The 27588-nt window shown below is 39.2% G+C and overlaps 1 protein-coding gene across 5 annotated transcripts in view; it reads right to left on the bottom strand.

Annotated features, from left to right (window-relative positions):
* Positions 1–6210: 6210 nt before the first annotated feature.
* Positions 6211–27588, bottom strand: part of LOC130907963 (endoribonuclease ZC3H12A-like) — a 33739-nt gene continuing 12361 nt past the window's right edge. For all 5 annotated transcript variants that reach the window (XM_057823525.1, XM_057823527.1, XM_057823524.1 and 2 more), the window contains 4 exons: positions 19803–19942; positions 17423–17657; positions 13520–13626; positions 6211–10351 (listed from right to left, as the gene is read on the bottom strand). In XM_057823525.1, coding sequence (XP_057679508.1) covers positions 9516–10351; positions 13520–13626; positions 17423–17657; positions 19803–19942 — 1318 coding nt within the window. In that variant the 3' untranslated portion in view covers positions 6211–9515. The remainder of the gene's footprint in view (positions 10352–13519; positions 13627–17422; positions 17658–19802; positions 19943–27588) is intronic.

Raw genomic sequence — 27588 nt, 5'->3', positions numbered from 1 at the left:
AACACTACTTCAGTCGTCGTGGATTCGTTCTAAAGGTAACATGTTGCTGAAGTCTGTGGGCAAAGTTTTCATGATTTAATTGAGAAATAAGAAAATTCAAGTGGCTGGCTTCGTTTAGTTAGCGTATGTGAGTCTCTAGGTGATATCAGTATTCATTGTTTTTTGTGTATATTGCACCGTTTTATCCACTACATGAGCGAAGCCATTCACAAGTATTGAGTGCTAAATGCTAACGCAATGCTATTTTTCTAGATGGTTCTGTTGCCCACGTGACGTTGCCTTTTTCTTTTCCCCCTTGCTGCAAATGTATAGGTAGGTTGCAGAAGTTTGTGAAAACATTATTTTGTATTCAATTTGCTATTGCTTAGTGTAAAATGGGAAAAAATGTTGCTTTATTTGTTGGAAACTACAGTGTATTTTTGTTTATTATAAAAGAAATGTACCACTATACGATCACAGTATTCAAAGTCAGTCGTCGTGGATTCGTTCTAAAGAAGGTTCTGTTGCCCACGTGACGTTGCCTTTTTCTTTTCCCCCTTGCTGCAAATGTATAGATGGTCAACAACAACAAAAAGCTGTCAACGCAAGTCACAAAGTCTCCTCGGTTCCTTCTTGAAGGCATCTCAGAAGACAGCTTTACATATGTTGTATATTTGACAAAATAATTACGTTTCTGAAGTTCGAGCCTGAAAGGGGACGAACCCGGAAGTGATACGTCACACCGAGAACAGCGATGGCAGCGCTCCATACGGCCGCCATACAAAGCCCTTCAAACAATGATTCAAACAGCGATATAAGCGATAGATCGAGCGCAAGGGAGGAGATCCAAGTTTTTGAAGAGTTGGAGGAAGAAGAGGAGGTTGGAATTTTATGTTGGACCTAACATGTATTAGCCAGACGCTAATCAGGATGCAAACAGTGCGCCTAGACTACCTGACATGGAATGGAGACAAGACCCGTCAAGATTACAAGATTGGTAAGATAAGAGCTTCCTCCGGAGGAAATTATGGAACTGGTTAACTGGGCCCTGAGTTCAATGGATGGAATATTCTCTACAATGCGACCCTCCTCTGGACAAAGACCTTGCCCGGTCACCACCTTCACGTCAGGATATGTGGAGGACGCTTGGGGTAAATGGAGACCGCTATGCCTAACGTCCCTCCTGATAGAAGACGCTGAAGATGTATACATCTTTGGCACACTGCTGGCGCTTGCCTTCCTGATGCTACTGGCTGCTCTCTGGGTTCGTCGCTTCTCGATCAGGATGAAAAACCAACTCCACGACGCAGCTGAGATTGTTCGACGCAACGGCGACCAGTTGGCCCTGTTAATGAAGGAACAGGCGATGCTAAGCGACGCTGCCACACGACTGGCCGCAAAGATTGACGTGGAGCTGCGTGATCAAGAGAGATTCGCTCGTGCCAACCGGGCCAGAGATGACGATGACTAAACTCCTAATGGGATGCTGACTACAAATCAAAGTGGATGCAACACAGGCGAGCCTCCAAAACACCCCTAGCTGTCACCACTCACCAATCAAGGACATGGACTGATCGAAGTTACATAAATTTAATTGTGAAATCGCCATGCAAATTAATGACTTTTTGAACAGTAGGCGCTAGACTGTCATTGGACTGATCATGAGCTGTTGCTTGTGCGACCTTGGTGGAAGGGGGACGGGTCCCGATAAGCTTTGGCTTTTTTCCGTTCCCTTTGTCATGTCTCTTTTCATCTTCTTGGATAAACAAATATTCTTTTATTTTTTTTCTTTTTCTTTTCTTCTTCCTTTATCACATGATTTAATGCTGATGATGATGATGTTGATGATGATGATGACAAATGACAATGACAATAAATTCAAATTCAAAAATATAGGCTGTTATTATTTTCATGATTTGAAGGTGCAGGTATTTGCACATAATTTTATGTTTTTGTCTATCTGATGACATTGTTTAAAAAAAAAAAAAAAATCAGACTTCATGTTCATTTTGGCAGAGCCGGCAGCTCTTGTGCATATAAAATAATAATATAAAAACGTTGGGGGAAAGAAGATGAGTCGCTGATGGCTTTCTCCACTTTATTGTGGCAACAATAAGAAAACAAAATCATTATTATTTTTTTGCACTATAAGGGCGGCACGGTGGCTGAGTGGTTAGCACGTCTGCCTCACAGTTCTGAAATCAAGGGTTCAATCCCGGGCTTCGGCCTTCCTGTGTGGAGTTTGCATGTTCTCCCCGTGCCTGCGTGGGTTTCCTCCGGGAACTCCGGTTTCCTCCCACATCCCAAAAACATGCATGATAGGCTGATTGAACACTCTAAATTGTCCGTAGGTATGAGTGTGTGCGTGAATGGTTGTATGTCTCCTTGTGCCCTGCGATTGGCTGGCAACCAGTTCAGGGTGTCCCCTGCCTACTGCCCGTGGTTAGCTGGGATAGGCTCCAGCACCTCCGCGACCCTCGTGAGGAAAAGCGGCATGGAAAATGAATGAATGAATGAATGAATGAATTTTTGCACTATAAGCCGCCACCCACTAAATTTGGCAAGAAAATGGAATTTGTTCATAGATAAGCTGAACTGGACCATAAGCCCCAGCTGTCCTCACTGTATTATGGGATATTTACACCAAAAGATATCCACCAGTAACACTTAATTGACAGCGGCATCATACGACTCTCATAAGACCAAATAAACCACCAACATTGCTTTAAGAAGCTTCATTTGGCCATCACAGCTCCCTTTTGGAGACAACCTCTGCTGCCACCTGCTGTTAACACTGTTGTCATCCATCCTGCCTCCTAGCCTGCATTGCAGCGCTACAGATTTAAATAACAATCTAAATTCATTCTAGATCTAGGTCTAGATCACAGAACTGATTTGTGTACACTCTACCCCTTTCAATCACTTAGCTTATAGTGTTATAGACACCCCCACCCCCATTCTCCTCTTTCACTGGCCAATAGGCCCCCACATGGTGTAAACCGGAAATACATCTCGCTGACGATAGCACCAGCATATTAGTAACTAGTTTAGATGTTCAATGTATTTCTTGTTGTTGTTTGTGTATGTGTTTCTTTTCTTTCTTCTCTTGTATTTCTTTTCTTCTGTCCCCCCATAACCCCTTCCTGTTCGCTGCTTTGTCATAATAAAAAGGTATTTTGAATGATCACAATGGGAGTAGGTCAGACTCTCAATGTGAAACATTAAAACTGTTCAGAATCCGGGCACTTAGACTTCCATTCTCTGTGTCAAACAGCTGAACAGGACAGGTTTTTAAAAAAAAAAAAAAAAAAAAAAAAAAAAGATCAAAATTCATGTTCTGTGCTAATTTCGTCAGTTACTGTTCCATTAATTGCAAGTTATGGTATTTGGTAACACTTTATTTGACAGTGGTGCCATATGACTATCATTAGACAAAGATAATTATGACGTGACACTGTCATGACTATTAATAAATGCTTATAAAAGATGTCATTTATCCAGCAAATTATCTCACTTTTGAATGGATGTAAAAGATCCAAGCTGGACATAAATGGAGTTAGTGACGTAATTTGCCGGATGACACTTAATGACATGAGCATTCAGTAATGTCTATGATAGTGTTATAATTATGACGCCGCTATCAAATAAAGTGTTATCTATTAACCCAAATACATAAAAAAAAAAAAAAAAAAAAAGCCGCAGGATTCAAAATGAAGGAAAAAAGTAGTAGGAAAAGAACAAGACTGCAATGGGCTCAAGAGAGGCAATCATGGACTGTGACTGACTGGATGAAGGTTATTTTCAGTGATGAGTCAAGAATCTGCATTGGACAAGGTGATGATGCTGGAACTTTCGCTTGGTGCCGCTCCAGTGAGATTTACAAAGATGACTGAAAAAAACATCGAAATTTCCTTAGTCCTTGATATGGGGCTGCATTTCAGGCAAAGGCATTGGGGAGATGGCTGTGGTTAAATCTTCAATAAATGCAAAGTTTACATTGAAATTTTGGACTGCTTTCTTATCCCTTCAATTGAAAATGTGTAATTTTCCAAGATGACAATGCATCATGCCACAGAGCTAAAACTGATAAAGCATTCCTTGTAGGAGGACTCATCCAGTCAAAGTCATGGCCTGCAAATACCCCAGATCTCAGCCTGATTAAAAACTGGTGGAAATTGAAAAAAAATGGTCCACAGCAAGGCTCCGACCTGCAAGGATGATCAGGCAACTGCAATCAAAGAGAGCTGGCACCAATTTGATGAAGAATACTCATCAAATCCATGCCTCAGAGAGTGCAAGCTGTCATATAAGCCAGAGGTGGTGCTACCAGAAACTACAGATATGTTTTGATTGTTATTTCTTTCTTTGTTTCTCATCATTCCATATATTTTTCCTCAGAATGGAGTGATTCCATATTTATGTCCCTGCACTTGCGCTACAAAAGTAACATTTACTGACCACCACAATGTTTTTTAGTCATTTCTTTTCGTGGTTCTGAATGCTAAAAAGTTGCACTTTTGAACTAATTATTTTTTTCAAGCTTTTTATCAGAGTTTGTTCTACATAATAAAATGTCTCAGTGAGTGCTCGTCCGAGATTGGTGATTCCAGACTTTTTGCTAGGGGTGTAGCCCGAAAATTACGGTAAATTAAATTTTTTCAAAAAAAGCTACTCGAAATTACTTAGTAAATTTTACTCAGATTTCTTGAAATAAGCTAATTTTCAGCTTGCTATTTTTTTTATTTTTTTTTTTTACTTATTTTAAGCAATAAATAATGATATTTAAAAAAGCTTTGAAATGTCGAGATGTTCCTAATTTAAGAATAGATATTGTTCTAAACATTATTTGAAAGCAATTTTTTCCTGATTTAGGTGAAAGATTACCAATTTTTAGATGGGCTAGATAAGAACAAATCTTAAAGTGTAATAATCTGAAGCATTTATCTGTTAACTAGTCTGAACTCATTCACTCCCAGCCATTTTCACCGGAGCAAGGCCCTTCGCTTCTGGCTGTTTTACTGTATTTTGACGGATTTTGCAAGGCCCACGGAAAATTCTGTTCTATTGCTATATAAACACGGAACCCACCAAAAGAAAGATTACTCTCTTCTTTCAGCAGAAAAAAAAGTTAATCTTTTTCCATTCTTTATAAATTAGAAAATAGCTTAGTTTGAGCAATTTTCCAATTTCTGATGAAAAAACAGAAAATGAACTTTTAGTAAACGCATACATTTCAAACATAACTTTGACTTATACACAGCTATTTTTTGCTTTAGTTACATCTCAAACATCTGAATAATGTTTTCCTTTTACAAAATAACAAAAACAACAAGACAAATAGAGCTTTTGAGAGCAAAGTAACAATTTATCTACACATAACAAACTGAAAGATGGCGCTGTTCTGGCCGCGACAGCCGGTTAAACATTTCCCTCATTGCCGTCTGTCTCATAAAGATGAATTTTTCAGAGTCTCTGCGGGCTCTGCTCGCAAGCAGCACGGACTCAAAGGCATCGTTCGCTGCACTAGTGGTCCTGGTCGTTCTGCTCGGTCGTCCAGCGCCTGGCATCCCGTGTGTCCTACCGGTTGTTCTGCTCGGTCGTCCGCCGCCTGGCATCCATTCGGTCATCTTCCGCCAGCGTGCGACTTGGCCGTTCGTTGCCATTGAATCAGGTAGCTGGTCTTACCAAATGCGCTACTGCCCTCCAGTGGCCAGTTTTATTGCATTAAAATTGATTTTCAGCTTTGTGCTTTAGAGCTAAATTGAATCACAACCAAGAGCTGTATTTATACGTCTTTAACGTTTTTTCTTTTCAAAAACCGTCTTTGGGACACTGAAACAATTAAAAATAGAATGTATTTATACGTTTTTGGGAGCAAATGAGTTAAACACTCAGAATAAAATGGAGAGAATGACTAGAGGTAAGAAAAATAATCTGATTAAGATGTTAGAAATGTGTGTTGACAGCAACGGAGAAAACTTTAAACAGAACCTTAATACTTTGCAAGTATTTTTTTTCATGGCTTTAGTACTCTTTTCTGGTATTGATGTGAATTGGTTTAAAAAGTTTTAATTATTATAGTCTTAAAATGCCTTAAATTTAGCTTGTTGAAACCCGCAGAGACCCTACATTGGAACTTTTGAACTAAAAATGACTATTACTATTAAACAAGAAAGAAACTGCAGTGACTGATTGAAATACTTGTATTTAATCAAAAAATAAAAACCACATAGTACCAAAACAGTATTATACACATAACCTTCCTCACTTTGAGGAAACATGAGAAAACAACACTTGCTGCTTCAATTTAAAAATTCATTGCTAGCTTGTTAAGACCACAGTGCATTGCACATTTACACATTGGAAAGAGCCAAGAAAAAGGTTTTGCTCATGTTACATGATACATCACAACTAAAGGTCTCTTTCAACCATATGATACAAATTCTAAATATTAGTTGGTATTAATATGCAAACATTTTAAGTGAAATTGAGCTTTAGAAACAGGATCATGTTTCCTTTTGGGACATTATCATTCATTGACATGGACATATATTAAAACCATCTTAAAGGGCTATACAACACCTTTATCATGTGAATCCCAGCAGAAAGATTTAATAAAATGAAAAATGATGTGTAATAGGGGAGAAAATCGGTAATAAAAGTACATGTTTCCAAGGAATTGCCCGCCCTTGGTGTGGAGAGTCGATGAGTTATGGTACTATTTTAGCCAAGCCCGTCGACAGGGGGGGCAACCGGGTATGTTGTCCTGAGCCTCAGGACCATAGGGGCCCCTGAATGACCCTTAATTTATTTTACTTTACATTCACATATTTTTTATTTAAATCATTGCCTGATTAAATATTATGTTCTACTCAATATATACATAAAAACTTTAACATATTAAATATTTCAAACAGATATTTTTTCCTTTTTTTGTGGCGCATCACTGTTTGAGGGCTTGATAAGCCCAGGGATGTGGAGGGGGCAGGCACTGGATGTTTAGTTATACTGTTTTGTTGCTTAGCTGGAAAGCATAGCACTCTCAGTTGGTATGTATTGTAGCCTACATAGGATAATAGATGGAAATTGTTTATTTTTTTATATTGTGTCACATCACATTACGGTCTCTTAAATTTAACTGTCCATCTCAAATAATTTGAAAATTCACACTGTCATTGCTTGCAAAGCGTTAAACGTACTGCGTATGTTGTCGTGACAAACCGGTGGCAGGGGGGGGGGGGGGGGGGGGGCCCTATGATGGTCTCTTGTCCCTGGGGCCCTGCAAGTCTGTTGACAGCCCTGATTTTAGCCAATCAAATTCTAGCATAGAAAAACAAGGCAGAAAGAAACAGGAAGTGGCTGCTAACATTTGATTAATACTGGTACTATTTTAGCCAATCAAATGAGACTAGCATGCTGTCAATACCCATCATCCCATCTGTGTTCGAGTCTTATGTGCATGGGTTTAACTGATGTGACAAAATAGCAGCGCTCTTAGGGGTGTCATTTTTTGTTTTTAAACATTTTCTTAGTTTTAATACATAGTCATTTAGGGGCCGTTTACATGGTGACGCTCCAACAATACGACAAATTTCATGTTTGCATTTACAGGTGGTCCCTGGGTTATGACGTACTTGTGCGACTTCGCCTTTACGATGCTGGAGTCTCGTCCGCCATTTTGTCGCGTCGTTTTTATTTATTTATTTATTTATTTTGTCGCATAAACAGTACCTTATTGTACCTCACAGTATCTTATTTTTCACTTTATTAATATGACGTGTTCTGTCCTCACTAAATGTAAAGTCGTACAGTTTTACAGATGGCAAACAAGGCAATTGTGCTTTTTAATTCCTTAATTTCTGACAGTTTGTAAAGGTGTAACACACACTTATGTAGAAAATGACACATATTTTAACATTAAAACAAATGGCGATCAAACGTCCATCTAGTCTGATCAATATGTAAATTTAGTAGATTAAATTAGCCTAATGTCCCTCACAAAAGTCCGCTAGTTTAAATGCTATGAAGGATAACGTATTTACAATTCTTATAGCAAATCGCTTACACGTAACTCAACAAACTGTAGCTCTAAACTCCTCTTTACAAATGCCTACACGAATATATATCAGCTGAAACAATTTACAGCCTGATTTGGGCCAAACCAGAGCAAGGCTATCCTTTATCCATATCAGATGTCTTAGTCTGCTCCTCAGTCATACAAGGCGACAGTCCTGCCACCAGGGGGCAGGGTATTCTCCATCATTCAACAAAATACCTTTGGACTTTTTGGAAAGTTATTTTTAGATTTAGGGGTACTTAAAGAGTTCAGTCCAACTCAGGCGGAAATTCGGGTTACGTCGCCAGCGTAGGAACGGAACTCTTTCGTAACCCAGGGACTACCTATATATGGTTCCATCTTGGTTCTATCTCCATTCGAACGATGTAGTATTCATGCCAGCCACTAGGGAGCAGTGCTGTTTTACAAGGCGACAGCCAATGATGCACTTCCTTGAGAACAACCTTCTCAGTAGGGCTGCAACGATTAATCCATTAACTTGAGTAATACGATGAGAAAAAAAGCTTCAAATCCAATTTTGCTGCTTTGAGTATTTAGAGAAATTAGAGTGGTATTGTAATAGTTTGTTTACATTGCCCTCTAGTGGCAACAGTGAATATGACAGAACTCATTTAACATAGCTGAATCCAGCTGCTCCCAGTTCAGGCTAACATAAGGTAAGTTTTTGTTTGAGCTAATGTTTTTTTACGTATTCGTAATTTAGTTCACAAGTATATTTAGTCATTTTTTTTTGTGGGGAATATGTGTTTGAACTCTTAAAGAGTATTGTCAAAAAAAATGTTAGCCTTCTATAGAATTGTAGAATTTTGCAATGCAAGTTACCCAATTGTTCTCCTGTTGTACATAGATACTCCATTTATTTTTTTATACCATTTGAGGCCAAACTCAGGTATTTTATTTTTAAATGAAAATGAAATTCTGCATAATTTGAAGAAACACTCGGGAATTTTGTTTTTTTTAATTTGCATTTCATGCTCTTTTGAAAGTGCAATCTTAGTGACCATTTGTTTTACATGTCCTAAAAATTATTCTGCAATATATTAAATGTTCCTAATCCAATGACTTGATTATTCGAACCAACTAGTTGATACATTAATTGACTACTAAAATAATCGATTTCTGCAGCCCTACTCTTCTTCGGAAGACAACATACCCGCCCACTCGAAGCCGCGTTTTTTTCTTTTGCTTCAAAAGTCACAAAATACAGGAAATTAAAGCCAATGTTCTGCCATGTTTGCTGTTTTGAATGTTTACTAGTAGCGATTGCGCGTGCCAAAAGTGACGTGTGCGAGTGCTGACGTCATCGGAGCGAGAGCGTTCGCTGAGCAATGCCCGAAATTGAATTGTTCTGCTTTGGAGGCTGGAATCAAATTTGACTATTGACGTCATTAGAAGCAAATGAATAAATCGGAGACCCTGACGACATTTTTCAGTAGGCTAAAGTAATTTGCTTCAAGAATCAGACAGCAATGTGGCTGCTCCTGTAGCTCTGGATGAGCGAGATCAATTCTGACATGTCCGACACGTGCGGGAAAGCGTTCATGACTCCTTCAACAATGTCCTTTGGAAACAGTGTGGTCAGCTGGCTCCTCATCTCCTTCCGTAGCTCGCTGGATGGACTGCTGAAGTGATTGCCGCGCACCCGCGGGTCTCCAGGCAGGCTTTGACTTTGCTTGTGTACGGGTTGTCTGAAATATTGCGTTTCTGAAAAATGTGAAGGATGTTGCTGCTGATGTAGAGGCATGGCTGGGCATGAACTCCACGCAGCGTGGTGAGCGCTGTGGGGAAATTGATGGTGACAACATATACAGTTGGCGCACGGAGATCCCTCGCTGCTATTTGGAGGGAAGTAGTATGGTCCTTCAGACCACATTTGGTTGGCGACGCCATGTGACCCCGAGAGGGAGAAGTCGTCGTGACTCGGGATAAAGCTGCCTACCCCGCTGCTGTAACTGTAGGGGGGCCTGCTCATGCTGTAGGACCCATCCTGAATAGAAAGTTTAGATATGCCGCTGTCCAGCGAGCTGAACGCGTCTTCCGCTTCAGTCGTTGTCCAGGGTAGAAGGCCCAGCGGGTTTCTGAGGCCGCTAACGTCTCTTTGATTGATGAAGTGGTCACTGTGCAGAGGCTCATCTGCCTTGGTAGAGGGGGTGTATGCCTGTGTGTTTTGCGTGCTAGGTTTGTACCCCGACGTCTTGGCTCTGTCTCTGAGCTCATCGGCCACGGACAGCTGTGACTGGTTGGTCCTTTCCGGATGGAAGAACTTGCACTTAACGCCATATGTACACTTTTTTCCTAAAAGAGAGAGTTTATGTCAGCAACTATACATTCTATACATATTTTGTTAGTGTTTTTCCTAGTAACTAATAGGAAGAGGGAAGATAGGTCAGATTAGGGTTTGACAAGGCAGGGTAAATGCGTTATTGGTATGCAGAGGGGAACCCAGTATTGACTCAAATTACCTGTGAGTATTAGTGAGTCAGCGTTCTACTTTTTTACCGTGTGTGTGTCCTGCATAGACTTCATAACTATTGACGAGGCGTGGGGCTGATTAAAAGGGGCCTGCATTGTTGGCGTGGCTGTCAAAGCTGACCGAGTGGAATCACAGACTAAGAGCTTTTTCTGTTGAAAATTCTTGTGAATAAAAGCTTAAATCCCCGAATTCTTTATAGATATGAACTAGGGCTATCATAATTATCGCGTTAACGGGCGGTTTAATTTTTTAAATTAATCACGTTAAAATATTTGACGCACATGCCCCGCTTAATCAGATTAAAATGACAGCACAGTGTCATGTCCACTTGTTACTTGTGTTTTTTGGTGCTCGCTGTATTATGGGATATTTACACAAAAATATTAACCGGTAACACTTTATTTGACAGCGGCATCATAAGAGTGTCATAAGACCAAATCATTCATCATCTTCATTGCTTCAACAAATTTCATTTGGCCATCATTGCTCCCATGGGGGAAACAGTCAACCTCTGCTGCTACCTGCTGTCAACACTGTTGTCATCCAACATGCCTCCTCACATGCATTGCAGCGCTAACGATGTAAATAACAATCAAAATTCATGTTTTGTGCTAATTATTTCCTCAGTTGCTGTTCCAGTTGTTTCATTAATTGCTAGTTATGGTACTTGGTAACACTTTATTTGACAGTGGCGCCATAATACTGTCATAAGACCATCTTAATTATGACATGACACTGTCATGACCATTAATAAATGCTTATGACTAGGGCTGTCAAAATTATCGCGTTAACGGGCGATAATTTTTAAAATTAATCACGTTAAAATATTTGACGCATTTAACGCACATGCCCCGCTCAGATTAAAATGACAGCACAGTGTCATGTCCACCTGTTACTCGTGTTTTTTGGTGTTTTGCCACCTTCTGCTGGCGCTTGGGTGCGACTGATTTTATGGGTTTCAGCACCATGAGCATTGTGTAATTATTGACTTTAACAATGGCGAGCTACTAGTTTATTTTTTGTTTGAAAATTTTACAAATTTTATTAAAACGAAAACATTAAGAGGGCTTTTAATGTAAAAATTCTATAACTTGTACTAACATTTATCTTTTAAGAACTACAAGTCTTTCTATCCATGGATCGCTTTAACAGAATGTTAATAATGTTAATGCCATCTTGTAGATTTATTGTTATAATAAACAAATACAGTACTTATGTACAGTATGTTGAATGTATATATCTGTCTTGTGTCTTTCCATTTCAACAATAATTTACAGAAAAATATGGCATATTTTATGGATGGTTTCACTGGCGATTAATTATAATTAATTTTTAAGCTGTGATTAACGCAATTAAAAATTTTAATCGTTTGACAGCCCTAATATGAACGTAAAACAGTCTCGATTCTTTGTTAAAAGAGCAAATAACCGGGTAGTTAGCATTTATTATATGTAAATATATTGACGAATGATGCTAGTCTGTTAGTCAATGTGCCAGCCGCCATTTGTAAACAGAGCTTTTCCAATGAAAATTCTTGTGACTAAATGCTTAAATCCCTGAATTCTTTATAGATATGAACATAAAACTGTCTCAATTCTTTGTTAAAAGAGAGAAAAAAAAAACGGGCAGTTCTGCATTTATTTGACAAAATATGTCAAAGTACGAGGCTTGTCTGTTAGTCAATTCGGCGGCGGCCATTTGTAAACAGAGCTTTTTCTGTTGAAAGTTCTTGTGAATAAATGCTTAAATCCCTGAATTCTTTATGAATATGAATGTAAAACAGTCAGGATTCTTTGTTAAAAGAGCAAAAAAAAAAAAAAAACGGGCAGTTACGCATGAATTTTATGTAAATATGTCAAAGAATGATGCTAGTCCGTAGCGGTTAATTTCTCCCATTGATTTTTTTCACATTTCAAAATGCATGCATGGTACGAAAAATATAATAATTACCTTGAATCCTCGAACAAATCACACCTGAGACAATCCTTCCTGCTTGTATGCGGTACAGCTTTCGTACTTTTAAAATCATGCATGTTTTTACTCGGCGACCAACTGGAAATAACTGAAGCGGCTTTCAGGGCGGCCCCCTCCTTAAAGGTGTTGCGCCGTGCAGGTCGATTCTGACCCGTCAATCATAATGAAGTCTATGTAGAGCTGCAATGATTAATCGATTAACTCGAGTAGTTCGATTAGAAAAAAACTTCGAATCAAATTTTGGTGCTTGGAGGATTCCTTTAATTAAAGTGGTGTTGTAATGGTGTAGTTTTACTGATTTGGGTGGATACACTGCCCTGTAGTGGTAACAGTGACTATGACATAATTTATGTATAATGGCTGGATCCGCCTGCTGCTCCCTGTTAAGGCCAACATAATGTATGATTTTGTTTGAGCTAATATGTTCGTTTCATTCGTTATTTAGTTGATAAGTATATTTAGCAGTTTTTTATGGAAAGTTTTTCTTGAGCTGATATGCATTCATAATTTAGAGGTATATTTAGCATTTTTTTTTTGTGGCAATGTGTCTTTGAAAGTCAGCATTTTATAGCATTTAAGCTAGCGGACTTTTGCTAGTCAAGTTAGCCAATTATTTTGTTTTACTTCGATCCTAATTTATTCATTTTTTTAAATACCGTTTTAGGCTAAATTCAGGTTTATTTTGAAATACATTTATTGCTTTTGTGAAATGAAAGTGCAATTCTGCGTAGTTTGAAATGCAACACTCAGGAATTTTATTTTGTATTTGCATTTAATGCTCTTTTGAAAGTGCAATCTTAGCAAGCCTTTGTTTTACATCTAAAATTGATTCTGCTACAAATGAAATGTTCCTAATCCGATTATTCGAACTAACTAATGGATAGATTACTTAAATAATCGATAGCTGCAGCCCTAATCGCTAATCCTGACACCACAAATTATACCTGTATGTGTCTCGTGATATCTAATGTGTGTAGTTGTACTATTTCATATGTGACATAGTGAAATGAACCAACCGTAAGGACAGTGTTGCTGTTTGTTGTCAAAATTCTTTGGTTTCTTTCGTAGGAAATCATCAATGGTGGGACCGCTTCTTCCCAAAGGATCATCAGGAGGCATGAATCTGTAGCACAAAAAACCCCCAAATCATACCAAATACTGTAGATGTAGAAGCACTTGGCAAAGTACACTTTTTTCGGAATTTGATTGGGCCTGCGATATATACTATATACTAAGGGTGGGAACCTCTGGGTACCTCACGATACGATTTGCAATATAAGTGTCACGATACCTCAATTATCGATACGTGAGTCAGATAATCATTCTAGGATATTCATCAAAACAACTAATAAACAGAAAAAACTACCGTAATTTGATTGGGCCTGCGATATATACTATATACTAAGGGTGGGAACCTCTGGGTACCTCACGGTACGATTTGCAATACAAGTGTCACGATACAACAATTATCGATACGTAAGTCAGGTAATCATTCTAGGATATTCATCAAAACAACTAATAAACAGAAAAAACTACCGTAATTTTCGCACGATAAGACGCACCTGACTTTAAGCTGCCAACCACCGAATGTGACATGAAAACAGAAGCCGCACTGGACTATAAGCCGCAGCTGTCCTCACTGTATTATGGGATATTTACACCAAAAGATATTAACCGGTAACACTTTCATGAGACAGCGGCATCATACGACAGTCAGAAGACCAAATGAACCACCATGAAGCTTTGAACCAATTGGCTGCAAAGCTTCATTGCTTCAAGAAGCTTTATTTGGCCATCACTTCTCTCTTCTGCCACCTGCTGTCAAAACTGTTGTTGTCCAACGCGACAGATGTAAATAACAATCAAAATTCATGTCCAGTGCTACTTATTTATTCAGTAACTGTTACAGTTGTTAAATTAATTCCTAGTTATGGTATTTGGTAACACTTGATTTGACAGTGGCGCCATAAGACTCTTTAGACAATCTTAATTAAGACATGACACTGTCATGAGCAAGTGCCTATGACACGAAAAAGCATGTTTATTTCATAATACACGCGGTATTTTATGCTCCTGAATTAAATGGACCGCTTGGATGTGTGTGGAAGCGATCGCTATACTTATTTAGTTTTTTGAATCCCACGCCATGAAAATGAGTGACTTCCAGCAACAGTCTCGAGTTGAGAAAGATGGTGCTGTGACGAGGAAAGAGTCCTCTTCACTATACAACCGTACTGTTGTATAAGAAGGACTAAGGATTCAGCTGATTTTGCGGATTAATACGTTTATTTTTCGCATTGTGCCAGCCGAACGGCTGCAGAAAAATTTTGCTGTATGAGGGAGAGGCGTATGCGCCTTTTTGGGGTTTCAAAAGGTTCCCATTCACCGGTGGATATTGGCCAAAACAAGCCCTACTACTGTGGGACCATGGGACTTACGAGGAAGTGAGTAAACATCGTGGTTTGTATTATGTCAAATACTGGGATAATTTTAATACAGAAGTGGCTTGCATTTTGTGGCTGACATGCTCCTTGTCCACTCCACCGATGACCGGCAGCTTGCCGGGCGAGCGCTATACTCGTTTTTTGCCATTTTGGTGTGCCCGGTGTTCCGTCAAATTTTCCACCCAATCAGAAATTTTGTGTTAAAAATAGCCGCGAATACAGCGAGTACAAAGTAAACACTACGAACTTTCTTTAAATAAAGGACTGCTTACGTTTGATCATGAAGGGGCATGTAGCTCTCCTCATACACATTAGCAGCACATTTTAGCTGCACAGCAACTGCAGCCACCCTCCTCTCGCTGTTTACAATTTCACCGTGTAGTAAAGCATCATTTTGCCATATTCGTGTTGACAATTTGGCAGCTACATGCTCTTCCGACATCTGCCGGTTTGTTCAGCAGTCTTTGTCGAGCTGTTTCCCCGGCGAGCTGAGCGCTCCTCTCTGTAGTAGCTAGGAACTAGCTGTAAATTGCTCTCCGCCAGGGTGGTTTGCCAGTCGGCGAAGACAATCCACAACCCAGTCGTCATGTGCAATGATCCGGGCTAGTTATGTGTGATTTTCCGCTTCAAAGACTTTGAAACATCACTCGGTTCGGGTTAGCATGTCGGCTAGCTGTCGCGCCTTTTGGTTTGTTTACATTCTCCGAAGCCGGGGAAGGGAAATGACTAGGGCTGTCAAACGATAAATTTTTTAATCTGGTTAATTACAGCTTAAAAATTAATTAATTGTAATTAATCGCAATTCAAACCATCTATAAAATATGCCATATTTTTCTGTAAATTATTGTTGGAATGGAAAGAGAAGACACAAGATGGATATATACATTCAACATACGGTACATAGGGACTGTATTTGTTTACTACAACAATAAATCAACAAGATGGCATTAACATTATCAACATTCTGTTAAAGCGATCCATGGATAGAAAGACTTGTAGTTCCTAAAAGATAAATGTTCGTACAAGTTATAGAAATTTTATATTAAAAACCCTCTTAATGTTTTCGTTTTAATAAAATTTGTAAAAATTTCAATCAAAAAATAAACTAGTAGCCCGCCATTGTTGATGTCAATAATTACTTACACAATGCTCATGGGTGCTGAAGCCTATAAAGTCAGTCGCACCCAAGCGCCAGCAGAGGGCGGCAAAACTCCATAAAACAATTAACATGTGGGCATTTCACTTTACTGTCATTTAAATCTGTCTGAGCGGGCCATGTGCGTTAATTGCGTCAAATATTTTAATGTGATTAATTTTAAAAAATTAATTACCGCCCGTTAACGCGATAATTTTGACAGCCCTAATTATTTTGAAGTAATGCTACTTGAGTAAAATTTTTGGCTACTCTACCCACATCTGCTGAAACCTACATAACTTGGATGGTGCATTTGAAAAGGAAAACACTTTGTTAAAGTAATCTTCGAATATCAAATATCGTTCGGGAGGTGCGACAGTAAAGGTGAAGTCGACAGTTTTGACCATTATGGAGTAATTTTTCATGTCGTCTTGAATAAATCCATTTTTATCATTTCATATTCCATTTAGCACAAGACTGTTATTTGTCATGACCATGCCATTTACAGTACTTAGCCATTGAGGAAAAATACTTGGATAAAAAGAATATCCTGTAAAAATATTGGAGTACAGAGACTGAAACAATGACATTTTGCGGCTCTCTTTGTCACGTTTTCCTTGTTCTGAATAATTCCCCCTCAACGGGCAGACTGGTCCTTCTCAAGCCATTTATTTAGCTATTGGGGAAAAATACTTGGATGAAAAGAATATCCTGTAAAAATATTGGAGTAGAGAGACTGAAACAATGACATTTTGGTGCTCTCTTCGTTGAATTTTCCTCATTCTGAATAATTCCCCTTCAATGGGCTGAATTCTAAATCAGATGAAATCATGACCCTGCCGACGTCACCCTTTAGCAAGGTACGCTCGAGCGCTATAATGACAGGCAGGGCTAAACGACAGATTAAAAGACTTAATTTCTCGTCATCTGCGCTTTGCTAAATTGTTGTATATAGTCGAATCGTCTCAAAATATGATTCTAATTCACATAATAATCCTATTTAAGACTTCTCCTGTCGTACGCACTTTAATGAATGCTTATTAGAGATGTCATTTAGTGTTATTTTTCACTTTTGAATGGATGTAAAAGATCTGAGCTGGACATAAATGTAGTAACATAATTTGCTGGATAGCAAATCCGTTTGAAGTGGGAGGGATGGCTGCCACCCTCACAGTTCAAATGGACTGGACGTCTACTTGTGATAAACTAATCCGAATTCGCAGCAGAAGGATGAAATTAGCTTGTTTTTCTGTTTATTAGTTGCTGAGCAAAATATTGTAGAATTTTCTCCTGACCCATGTATCGATAATTGTTATATACATTGCCATCATGTGTCTTACTTGTCATTGGCAAAGGTGTACATCAGCAGCCTCTCCTCGATGAATTTCTTCCATTGGGCATTCTCCGTCTGAAGGTCACGGTAGTTGTCGTTGGAGACGATGATTCCGTCTACGTCATAAGCGAGCCTAACGATGTAGCGGTCGTCGTAGCACACCACCCTCTTGCCGTTCACGCAACGAGATGGTGTGTACACCAAGACCTTCCTCCTTTCCAGCTCATGGAGAATGTGCTGATCTATAAGGCAAGTGAGTAAAAATTTTTATTCAATGGGAGATTTAAGAAATCGGAATGAAACTGTTACTCTCACTTCTACTGTTTATGTACAACCCGGTCAAGCTAATGCTTGCAATGCTTTATGAACACTCTGACTTGTTTTTCTACCTGGGCACTAAGATAATAGATTGCTCGAAAGAACCTGTCTAGATCAGATAAGAGTAATTTCCACAACAAACTTGGCGTCAAGAACAGGACTGTCTGAGAAATTCAGATTCCAGTAGAAGTGGAAGGGAATGCACCATATCAACTAGGATCTTTAAATATTGATGTCTGAAAATTCCTCTAGTTCAATTTTTAGACCGCCTGGGGGCGGGCACAAAAGGTCACTCACTTTGTTGTTGAGGACAACTAAAATTAGACTGAACGGGCCCTCGCAGTTTGGCGCAACTCGGGTGTGTTTCCTTATTTTGTGTGTCTGAACTTTAATTCTACGGCGTGTTAATGACAAATAAAAATCTGTGGAAGGAACCTTGAGTCTCTTATGCAATCAACAGGCTCGTGTACACGCACACACAAATGTATGCTCGCACGCGACGATAAAACGCAGCTGTGAAAGTTACCGCCCACATTTTTTTTTTTTACCGTGCGATAAATGGACTCATTGCATATCACGACAGGCTTAGCAACTTCAATAAAACATGTCGTTAGTTAGATGGATGGATGGACTTACGATCTGCCAGCTTGTAAATGTCTCCTGTCGTCTTCCAAAATTACAACTGGCAACTGGGCGATGGCGCTTTCAGTGTTCATTCACGGCCGACACAACAGTGTACCCTCCTTTGTTTCGTTGAAATAAGTCAATGTTTTGCCCACTGTGGTGCACTTTTTTGGCTTTGTGGCGCTTGCATACAAAGCGTCAGACATTAAAACAAAATCTCCTGACACCCCTCCCTCTAAAATTTTCTCCTCGGATCTACACAATTCACATAGGTCACCTTTTTGACTTCAAACAGCGAATTTCGCCGAAAGATGAGAAATTTTCATGCCTGTATGACTGTTAAAAATTTGTGGTAAGACAAAATGGCGATGGTCATTTTCAAAACCTCAATTTTTTTATTGTGCACCTAAACTAATGTCTTAAGGCTCCCCTAATGCATGATTGACGTCAATTGATTTTTTTCCCTTGGAGGAAAAGCCCGTTCAGCAAAAAGGGGCGTTTCTTGTTTCCAGCAGGGGGCGCCAGGCCAAATGGGAAAAATTTTAATGTAGCGATACGAGTAAAGAGAGAGTAAAGAATAAAAGTTTATACACTCATGTAAAGCTGTCAGAACACGAGGGGCGAATGAAGAAGATGCTGGGATACACACATACGCAGACATTAAAGGTCCCTCTTCGCCAATTGGATGCTAGGCAATAGCCAATGACAGAGCAGCTATAAGTATGTTAAGTCCAGTAAACTCTGGGAGCTGCATGTACCAGTCGTATTGTATTTTTACCTTTCGTATCCTGAAATTTCTTTCGTACCAAGAAGCAGGGCCGGCCCACCCTATACGCAGACTATGCAGCTGCTTAGGGCCCCTGACCACTAGGGGGGCCCCCAATCTGACAATTGTTTAATTTGTATTCTATTTTGTTTAATCCAGTTTGCTTTATTTGACTTTTGTGAGTTTTGAGACTTGATTACAAGCAAAAAAAAAAATAAAGTTCTTTAACTTCTTTCTTCCCTCTTTTAGAAAAAGGTGTGGCGCTATCTACTGTAAGTACTGAGAATCATTTGGGGTGAGAAGTTTGAAGTATGCAGTGCAACAAAATCTGATTAATATACAAAATATGGACGTATGGGTTGCATTGCATGTACGGGTTTCACAGTACACTGTGACGAAATGGTGGGCCAAAAATATGGGCCCCTTTGCATTATTTTGCTTAGGGCCCCCAAATGGCCTGGATCAGAAGCAATATTTTCCCGCTAAGGCGTCTTAACCTGAAAAATCTGCATGTAGAGACGCTCGCAAGTAGAGGTACCATTGTATTGTGATTAATATGGGGAATCACCGCAGTAAAAGTGGCATTGTTGTGACTTCACAAGCGGGTGCAATGTGATCTGAAATTCTTTCTAATGAAAACCGGCCGGTCATGTTGCAATGATGGGTTATGTGACCTTACCTGTAATAGGGGCCTCGGGCCGTGGCTGCTCCTTCCTCCATAGGGGAATAAAAACAGTGATGTCTCGGAGTCCTTTCTCCCAAAACCAGTTCACTGCCATCTGGAGGCCTTGACACGAGAACACTTTCTTGTCTCCGTGACTACATATAAAGACGCACAAACACACACAAACTTTATAGTTAATAATAGCACAACACTGTCCTGCTGAGCTTGTTACAAACAAACCCTTCTGCATTTTTTAAGGAAGTAGACCTCTGTGACACTTCTGCAAACCACCATTTAAGAATTGTTTTACTGTCCACACGATAAGGCGCACCTAATAGCCTTCAATTTTCTCAAAAGTGTGCTTTATAATTAGGGATGGGCATCGTTTGAGTTTGAAAGGTTCTGATTCTCGATTTTTTTTTTTTTTTAATTATATGAACTTTCAATTAACTTTTCTATGCATTTCTCACAGGGCTATTTTTAACTTGTACATAAATATCAGTCTTTGAACTTGAATATGATGAAATTTCTTTCCACAGGAGTGAACTTTCACAAAGATGTTTATTTTTCAAAAGCTCACGGAGAAAACATTTACACATATTCTTTTGCCTATGTTTTAGAGTGTCCTATGCTGCAGGGATTTAATGAATTGCATCTTTTGTTTTAGGTGGTATTTCTACAAGTTAGTTCAGGGTTGACATCTTGCGGGGAGTGTTCTATCCCTTGATCTTAAGTTGACTACGTTTTAAGTTTGATTTCTTTCTAAACTGATATATTGTTCATCCGTCCACAAGATGTCACTGTTGTAACTCCGGACTCTACAGTTTTTCTTTGGTTTTGCTATGTGCGCTTGGCTTCCCCTAGTGGTGACTTACTGGAAGCAGCAGGCAAAAATTACATTAGTTGGAAAAGAATTCTTGAGGTGTACAGATGCTACAAACCTCCTCTGCACTACACGTGTTGGGAACCCTTGATAAAACAAAATCTGTAAGTTTGTAAGTTTCCAACAGAGGGTATGATATCTTTTCGGTGTGTTTATTCTGTTACTTTGTCATTGAATGCCATTTATTAGTTTTTGTGCTAAGCTAAATTAGCCACTTCATTTGTTAGGCGGTCAGGGCATCGAAACAAAAAAATTCGAACGGGAGAACCGGAGTGTTAGTCCTGGATCCTAACGATGCTCGCTGCCCAACCCTACTTATAATGCGATTATGAATCAAAACAGGTAGTGCCCGGGTTACGACGTACTCCACTTACGCGATTTGACGCCATTTTGTCACCAGTCTTTTTTTTTTTTTTTTAACTTGAACAAACAGTACTTAATAGTACCTCACAGTATCTTGTTTTTTACTTAGTTAAAATGACTTGATTTGTCCTCAGTAAATGTGAAGTTTAGCTTGACAGACTAAACAAAGCAATTGTGGTTTCAAAAGCTCTTCCTCCACTTTTGACAATTTGTAAGCTATAACACAGATATGTACACATCTGTTCAAAATGACACACATTTTAACAATAAAACACTCGACACAAAACGATTAGTGTTCAAACGTCCATCTAGTCGGGGGTCGGCAACACGTCTTTTAGAGCAGCATGCGGCTCTTTAGCGCTGCCCTAGTGGCTCCCTGGAGGATTTTCAAAAATGTTTGAAAATGGAAAAAGATGGTTGAGGGAAATATATTTTTTGTTTTGATATGGTTGCTGTAGGAGGACAAAAACGACACAAACATTCTTAACGTTTTCCAATGCTGTAAAAATGTATAATAAATATTAAGTTTCAACATTTCTGTCGATAAAGATTTGCGTCATAGCCTGCAACACACGTTTCTATCAGCAGGGCGGGATGCCAGGCAAGTGGCTATTGTAAACAAACCGGCAGCTGAGTACCCAGTTGAGAGAGAGAAAAAGTGCGATTCCATCACTTCTGAAGAACTTCGAGGAGCGCAAAAATAGATTTAAGAAGTGGACTGCATCGTCAAACTCCACTACTGCTGCATGTTTTGTTGCAACCCGGGAGATAATAAAGCGTGGAAAATCGTTTACAGATGGTGAGTACATAAATGAGACATTCATCAACATATCAGAAAACCTATTTGCAGACTTCAAAAACAAAACCAAGATAAAGAAAATCAAAGACATGCCTAGATATGGGGCATGTTATGCACTTTCCATTTTGTTGTTTTTCAAAACCTCAAAAAAATGACATAAATCGGATTTCTTTATTGCATTTCTATAAATTTCATAAAAGCAATGAAACAAAATTGTAATAAAGTTACAGTTAAGGTGACATCATACAACAGAGTAATTATGTGGTGCGTTGGATGCACTGCAGGTTCATTATGTATTTTTAGCCAACTTACTCATTTTGATAGTAGGCTAATAGAGCTAATATATATACATACAGCATGTGTTGCCTTCATTATGAGGCTTCTTTAAGGTTTTTAATTTTTTGCTGCTACAGACATTTTTGTTTTTTTGGTCCAATACGGCTCTTTCAACATTTTGGGTTGCCGACCGTGATCTAGTCTGACTCTGATCTATGTAAATTTAGTAGATTAAATTAGTCTAATTTGCCAGACAAAAGTCCGCTAGCTTAAATGCCCCGAATGCTAACGTATTTTCAATTCTCATAACAAATCGCTCACACGTAATTCCACAAACTGTAGCTCCAAACGTAATTACAAATGCATACACAAACATGTATTAGCTGAAGCAACCTACAGCCTTATGTGGGCCGAACCAGATTGCAGCTATTGTTTATCCATGTCAGACGTCTGAGTGCTCCTGTATGGAAGCATTAATGAATGACAGTCCAGCTAGATCCAACGCTGCCACCAGAGGGCAGTGTATCCACCACCATTAAACAAATTCAATACTTTTTGACTTTTTGGATAGTTATTTTGATTTTTTTTAAAGGGCTAATCCCGATTTACGCGGGAATTTGATTGCGTCCACAGTGAAGAAACGGAACTCGTTCGTAACCCGGGGACTACATGTATATGAATTTTTTTTTAAAATAGGCCATTCATTGAAGGTGTGCCTTATACTCCGATGCGCCTTATAGTGTGGAAAATACTGTAGTGTCAATATCAAATAATTTTTTATAACGTAGCTAAATGTGCACCCAAAGGGAACATTATATAACCAGCCATATTTAGTTTCCTACTCATATCACACCAGTACATGTAAATGATGCAAGCTTGTCACATGAAAATTCCCTTTCAAATGACAATACAAGACGTCTCGCAGGACTTGTGGTGCTGCGACGTGCCCTTATTACACGCTTCAAAAGATCCACAGGCTCAATATTGCATATCTTGTCATACAACCAACTCAGGATGAAAGAGTCACACTTGTTTATTTAAAAATGAAAGCTGAAAATCTGTTTTTCTTTGGCTTTTTGATGACATATGCTTAGAGGAAATATTTTTTTGTGATTTTTTGCAACAGGAAACTAGCAGAGTTAGTAATATCATAAGCACAGTTCTGTATAGTTCCACAAGTGGCGATTGAAGATGAAGATGATTGAAGATGGCCAAAATGTTTAAACAGTGTGAACGCTTTGCGTCTCCATTTTTGAGAGTCCATTGTTCCACTACGGCGAAACAAGACGAGTCATTGGTTAAAGGCTGGGTTTATCCCGCCCATCGGACGCCGTGCGTCTCTGGGGGTCTTTGGGCAGTGGATGGGGCTCGGCTGACTCGGACGCTTGGTTTCTCTGCATGATGATTGGATGATCATTCTGAAGCTCAATTCCTTCTTGATTGACGGCAAAGTGAGCGAATCGGTGATATTGTCGTATTAACATCCACAGGAGGCGTTTTTCAACTTTCATTCCGTTGTTCTGAGTTGAACTTTCATAAATATTCTAGTGACAATTGCTGTGTTAAAAACAACTAGTGAAAAATCAAGCTTCTATTACTGGTGGTTTTTTTATACTGTAGCTGTTTATGTTTGGAGACTTCTGGCACCTTAGTTTCTTTCCCGAGGTAGGGAAACTCGAGAAACTAGACTACTCCTCTTTCACAAAGCACTCACTGCCGGACACATTTTGAGCTTACCCTTCATTGAAAGACCAGCATCTGCCATTGAGTTCCACATGCGGTTGCTAAGATAAAGCCATGTAACAATCTCTCCCTCCACTCAGGTTAAGTGTCTGGATGTCATCCTCGACAGCACGCTCTCCTTCTGCTACCATATTAACAACATCACAAACCTACTTCCACCCTGGCAATATTTCTCGCCTCCTCCCTTCTCCCAGCCGCCATACCGCTTCCACTGTCTTTAGTCTAGTCACTTCCCAGCTCGATTGTAACTCACTGCTCCTCGGTCTCCCAAATAAGTGCAGCTCCTCCAAAACTCAGCAGCACGACCAATCACTCGGACCCCCACCACACACCACATCACCCCCATCTTCCATCAACTTCACTGGCTCCCAGTAAAACTAAGAATCAATTACAAGATCCTTGTCATCATCTTTAAAGCACTCCATGGCCTGGCACCTCCCTACCTACGCAATCTCTTCTGTATTAACTGTCTCCCCCCGTTCACTTCGCTCCTCCTCTGTCCTCCACCTTTTGGTCCCCCACGTCCATCTCGCGACCTTCGGTTCCAGAGCTTTTAGTCACTGTGCCCCCAAGCTCTGGAACTCCCTACCCCTCCATCTATGCAATATATCTACCCTCTCACTTTTCAAATCCAGAATCAAAACACACCTGTTCACACTTTCTTACCCACCATGATTCTTATTTCAGTTCTATCCTGACCTCTTTGCATAAAAAGTTTCTCTTATCCTGCTTTTAATCCAATTTTAAGATTGTTTTGTTATTCCTGTTGAGCTATTGTGTTCCTATCATTCTTGTAAAGTGTCTTTGCGTGTCTTGAAATGCACTCTACAAATAAAATGTATTATCATCATTATTATTATAAAATATTTGGTTTCTTGGACAGTTTACCCTTGTTACACTTAGCTGATGTTAGTTGGTTTGGTTGCATTGTTTCAATGCATTAATTGTTGAATTTAATTAGAATTTATTGTTTAACTCATGTGTTAGGTACTCTATGATAAATAGTTTATTGAAGTACAGGTAGTTCATATGGATAACTGTGCTGTGAAAAAAAATACCATTGTTTAAAAAAAAACAAAAAAAACATCTTAAGCAGTTACTGTAACATTCGGACTATAAGGCGCACCCGACTTTAGGCCGCCACTCACCAAATTTGACACGAAAACGGCATTTTTCCACAAAGACCTTATAATATATCGACATGACACGGGGCACAGGGCTGATCCGTAAGGGGCCCATTTTCAAAAACCTCAAGTTCAAATATTTTCAAAACCTAAACCGCTACCGACCTAAAACCAAAACAGGCAACTACCTTAGCCATATATGAGTCTCCATGAGCAGCGGCATCAAAAAATTCGGTCTTTCCCTTATAAAATCCCGATTAATTATTTTTTTTATATATACAGTGCCTTGCAAAAGTATTCGGCCCCCTTGAATCTTGCAACCTTTCGCCACATTTCAGGCTTCAAACATAAAGATATGAAATTTAATTTTTTTGTCAAGAATCAACAACAAGTGGGACACAATCGTGAAGTGGAACAACATTTATTGGATAATTTAAACTTTTTTAACAAATAAAAAACTGAAAAGTGGGGCGTGCAATAATATTCGGCCCCTTTACTTTCAGTGCAGCAAACTCACTCCAGAAGTTCAGTGAGGATATTGTCCTAAATGACCGATGATGATAAATAGAATCCACCTGTGTGTAATCAAGTCTCCGTATAAATGCACCTGCTCTGTGATAGTCTCAGGGTTCTGTTTAAAGTGCAGAGAGCATTATGAAAACCAAGGAGCACACCAGGCAGGTCCGAGATACTGTTGTGGAGAAGTTTAAAGCCGGATTTGGATACTAAAAGATTTCCCAAGCTTTAAACATCTCAAGGAGCACTGTGCAAGCCATCATATTGAAATGGAAGGAGCATCAGACCACTTCAAATCTACCAAGACCCGGCCGTCCTTCCAAACTTTCTTCTCAAACAAGGAGAAAACTGATCAGAGATGCAGCCAAGAGGCCCATGATCACTATGGATGAACTGCAGAGATCTACAGCTGAGGTAGGAGAGTCTGTCCATTGGACAACAATCAGTCGTACACTGCACAAATCTGGCCTTTATGGAAGAGTGGCGAGAAGAAAGCCATTTCTCAAAGATATCCATAAAAAGTCTCGTTTAAAGTTTGCCACAAGCCACCTGGGAGACACACCAAACATGTGGAAGAAGGTGCTCTGGTCAGATGAAACCAAAATTGAACTTTTTGGCCACAATGCAAAACGATATATTTGGCGTAAAAGCAACACAGCTCATCACCCTGAATACACCATCCCCACTGTCAAACATGGTGGTGGCAGCATCATGGTTTGGGCCTGCTTTTCTTCAGCAGGGACAGGGAAGATGGTTAAAATTGACGGGAAGATGGATGCAGCCAAATACAGGAACATTTTGGAAGAAAACCTGTTGGTATCTGCACAAGACCTGAGACTGGGATGGAGATTTATCTTCCAACAGGACAATGATCCAAAACATAAAGCCAAATCTACAATGGAATGGTTCAAAAATAAACGTATCCAGGTGTTAGAATGGCCAAGTCAAAGTCCAGACCTGAATCCAATCGAGAATCTGTGGAAAGAGCTGAAGACTGCTGTTCACAAACACTCTCCATCCAACCTCACTGAGCTAGAGCTGTTTTGCAAGGAAGAATGGGCAAGAATGTCAGTCTCTCGATGTGCAAAACTGATAGAAACATACCCCAAGCGACTTGCAGCTGTAATTGGAGCAAAAGGTGGCGCTACAAAGTATTAACGCAAGGGGGCCGAATAATATTGCACGCCCCACTTTTCAGTTTTTTATTTGTTAAAAAAGTTTAAATTATCCAATAAATTTTTTTCCACTTCACGATTGTGTCCCACTTGTTGTTGATTCTTGACAAAAAATTAAAATTTTATATCTTTATGTTTGAAGCCTGAAATGTGGCAAAAGGTTGCAAGGTTCAAGGGGGCCGAATACTTTTGCAAGGCACTGTAAGTATAACAAAACTTAAAATGGCTATAAAATTCTCAGATTTTACAGTAGATACACAAAAATCACCAAATGCAGAGATAATCACCTATATTTTCAGGATCAATAGCAATATTTAACATATACAAGTTTTTACCCAAAATAGCAACTTAAATTTTTTTTAACAGCTAATAAATCACTCAATTTTCACATCAGAAACTTAATACCCGAGGAAAACATGCAGAATGAATTCAAAACAATTTATAAATAGATTATTAATAAATTATACAGTATTATGCAATCACAACTTATTATAGAATAGAATAGCCCTTTATTTTCATTATACAGTTATATAGTTGTAGTAAATGAGGCTAGCGGCCGCCTGATGTAAACAGAGCTTTTCTGGTGAAAATTCTTGTGAATAAATAATTAAATCACCAAATTCTTCATAGATATGGAGGTAAAACAGTCTCGATTCTTGGTTAAAAGCAAAGAAACCGTGCAGTTAGTGTTTATTTTACGTAAATATGTCGAAGTACAATGCTACTATGTTAGCGAATGAGACTAACAGCCGCCTGGCGTAAACAGAGCTTTTCTGGCAGAACGTCTTGTGAATAAAAGCTTAAATCCCCGTATTCTTCATAGATATGTGCGTAAATCAGTCTCGATTCTGGGTCGAAAGCAAAAAAAACAGTGCAGTTAGCGTTTATTCTACGTAAATATGGCGAACTATGATGCCAATGC

This window comes from Corythoichthys intestinalis, chromosome 19 (assembly GCF_030265065.1).
Source record: "Corythoichthys intestinalis isolate RoL2023-P3 chromosome 19, ASM3026506v1, whole genome shotgun sequence".
NCBI lineage: Eukaryota > Metazoa > Chordata > Actinopteri > Syngnathiformes > Syngnathidae > Corythoichthys > Corythoichthys intestinalis.
This window is presented reverse-complemented; position numbering and strand designations above follow the sequence as displayed.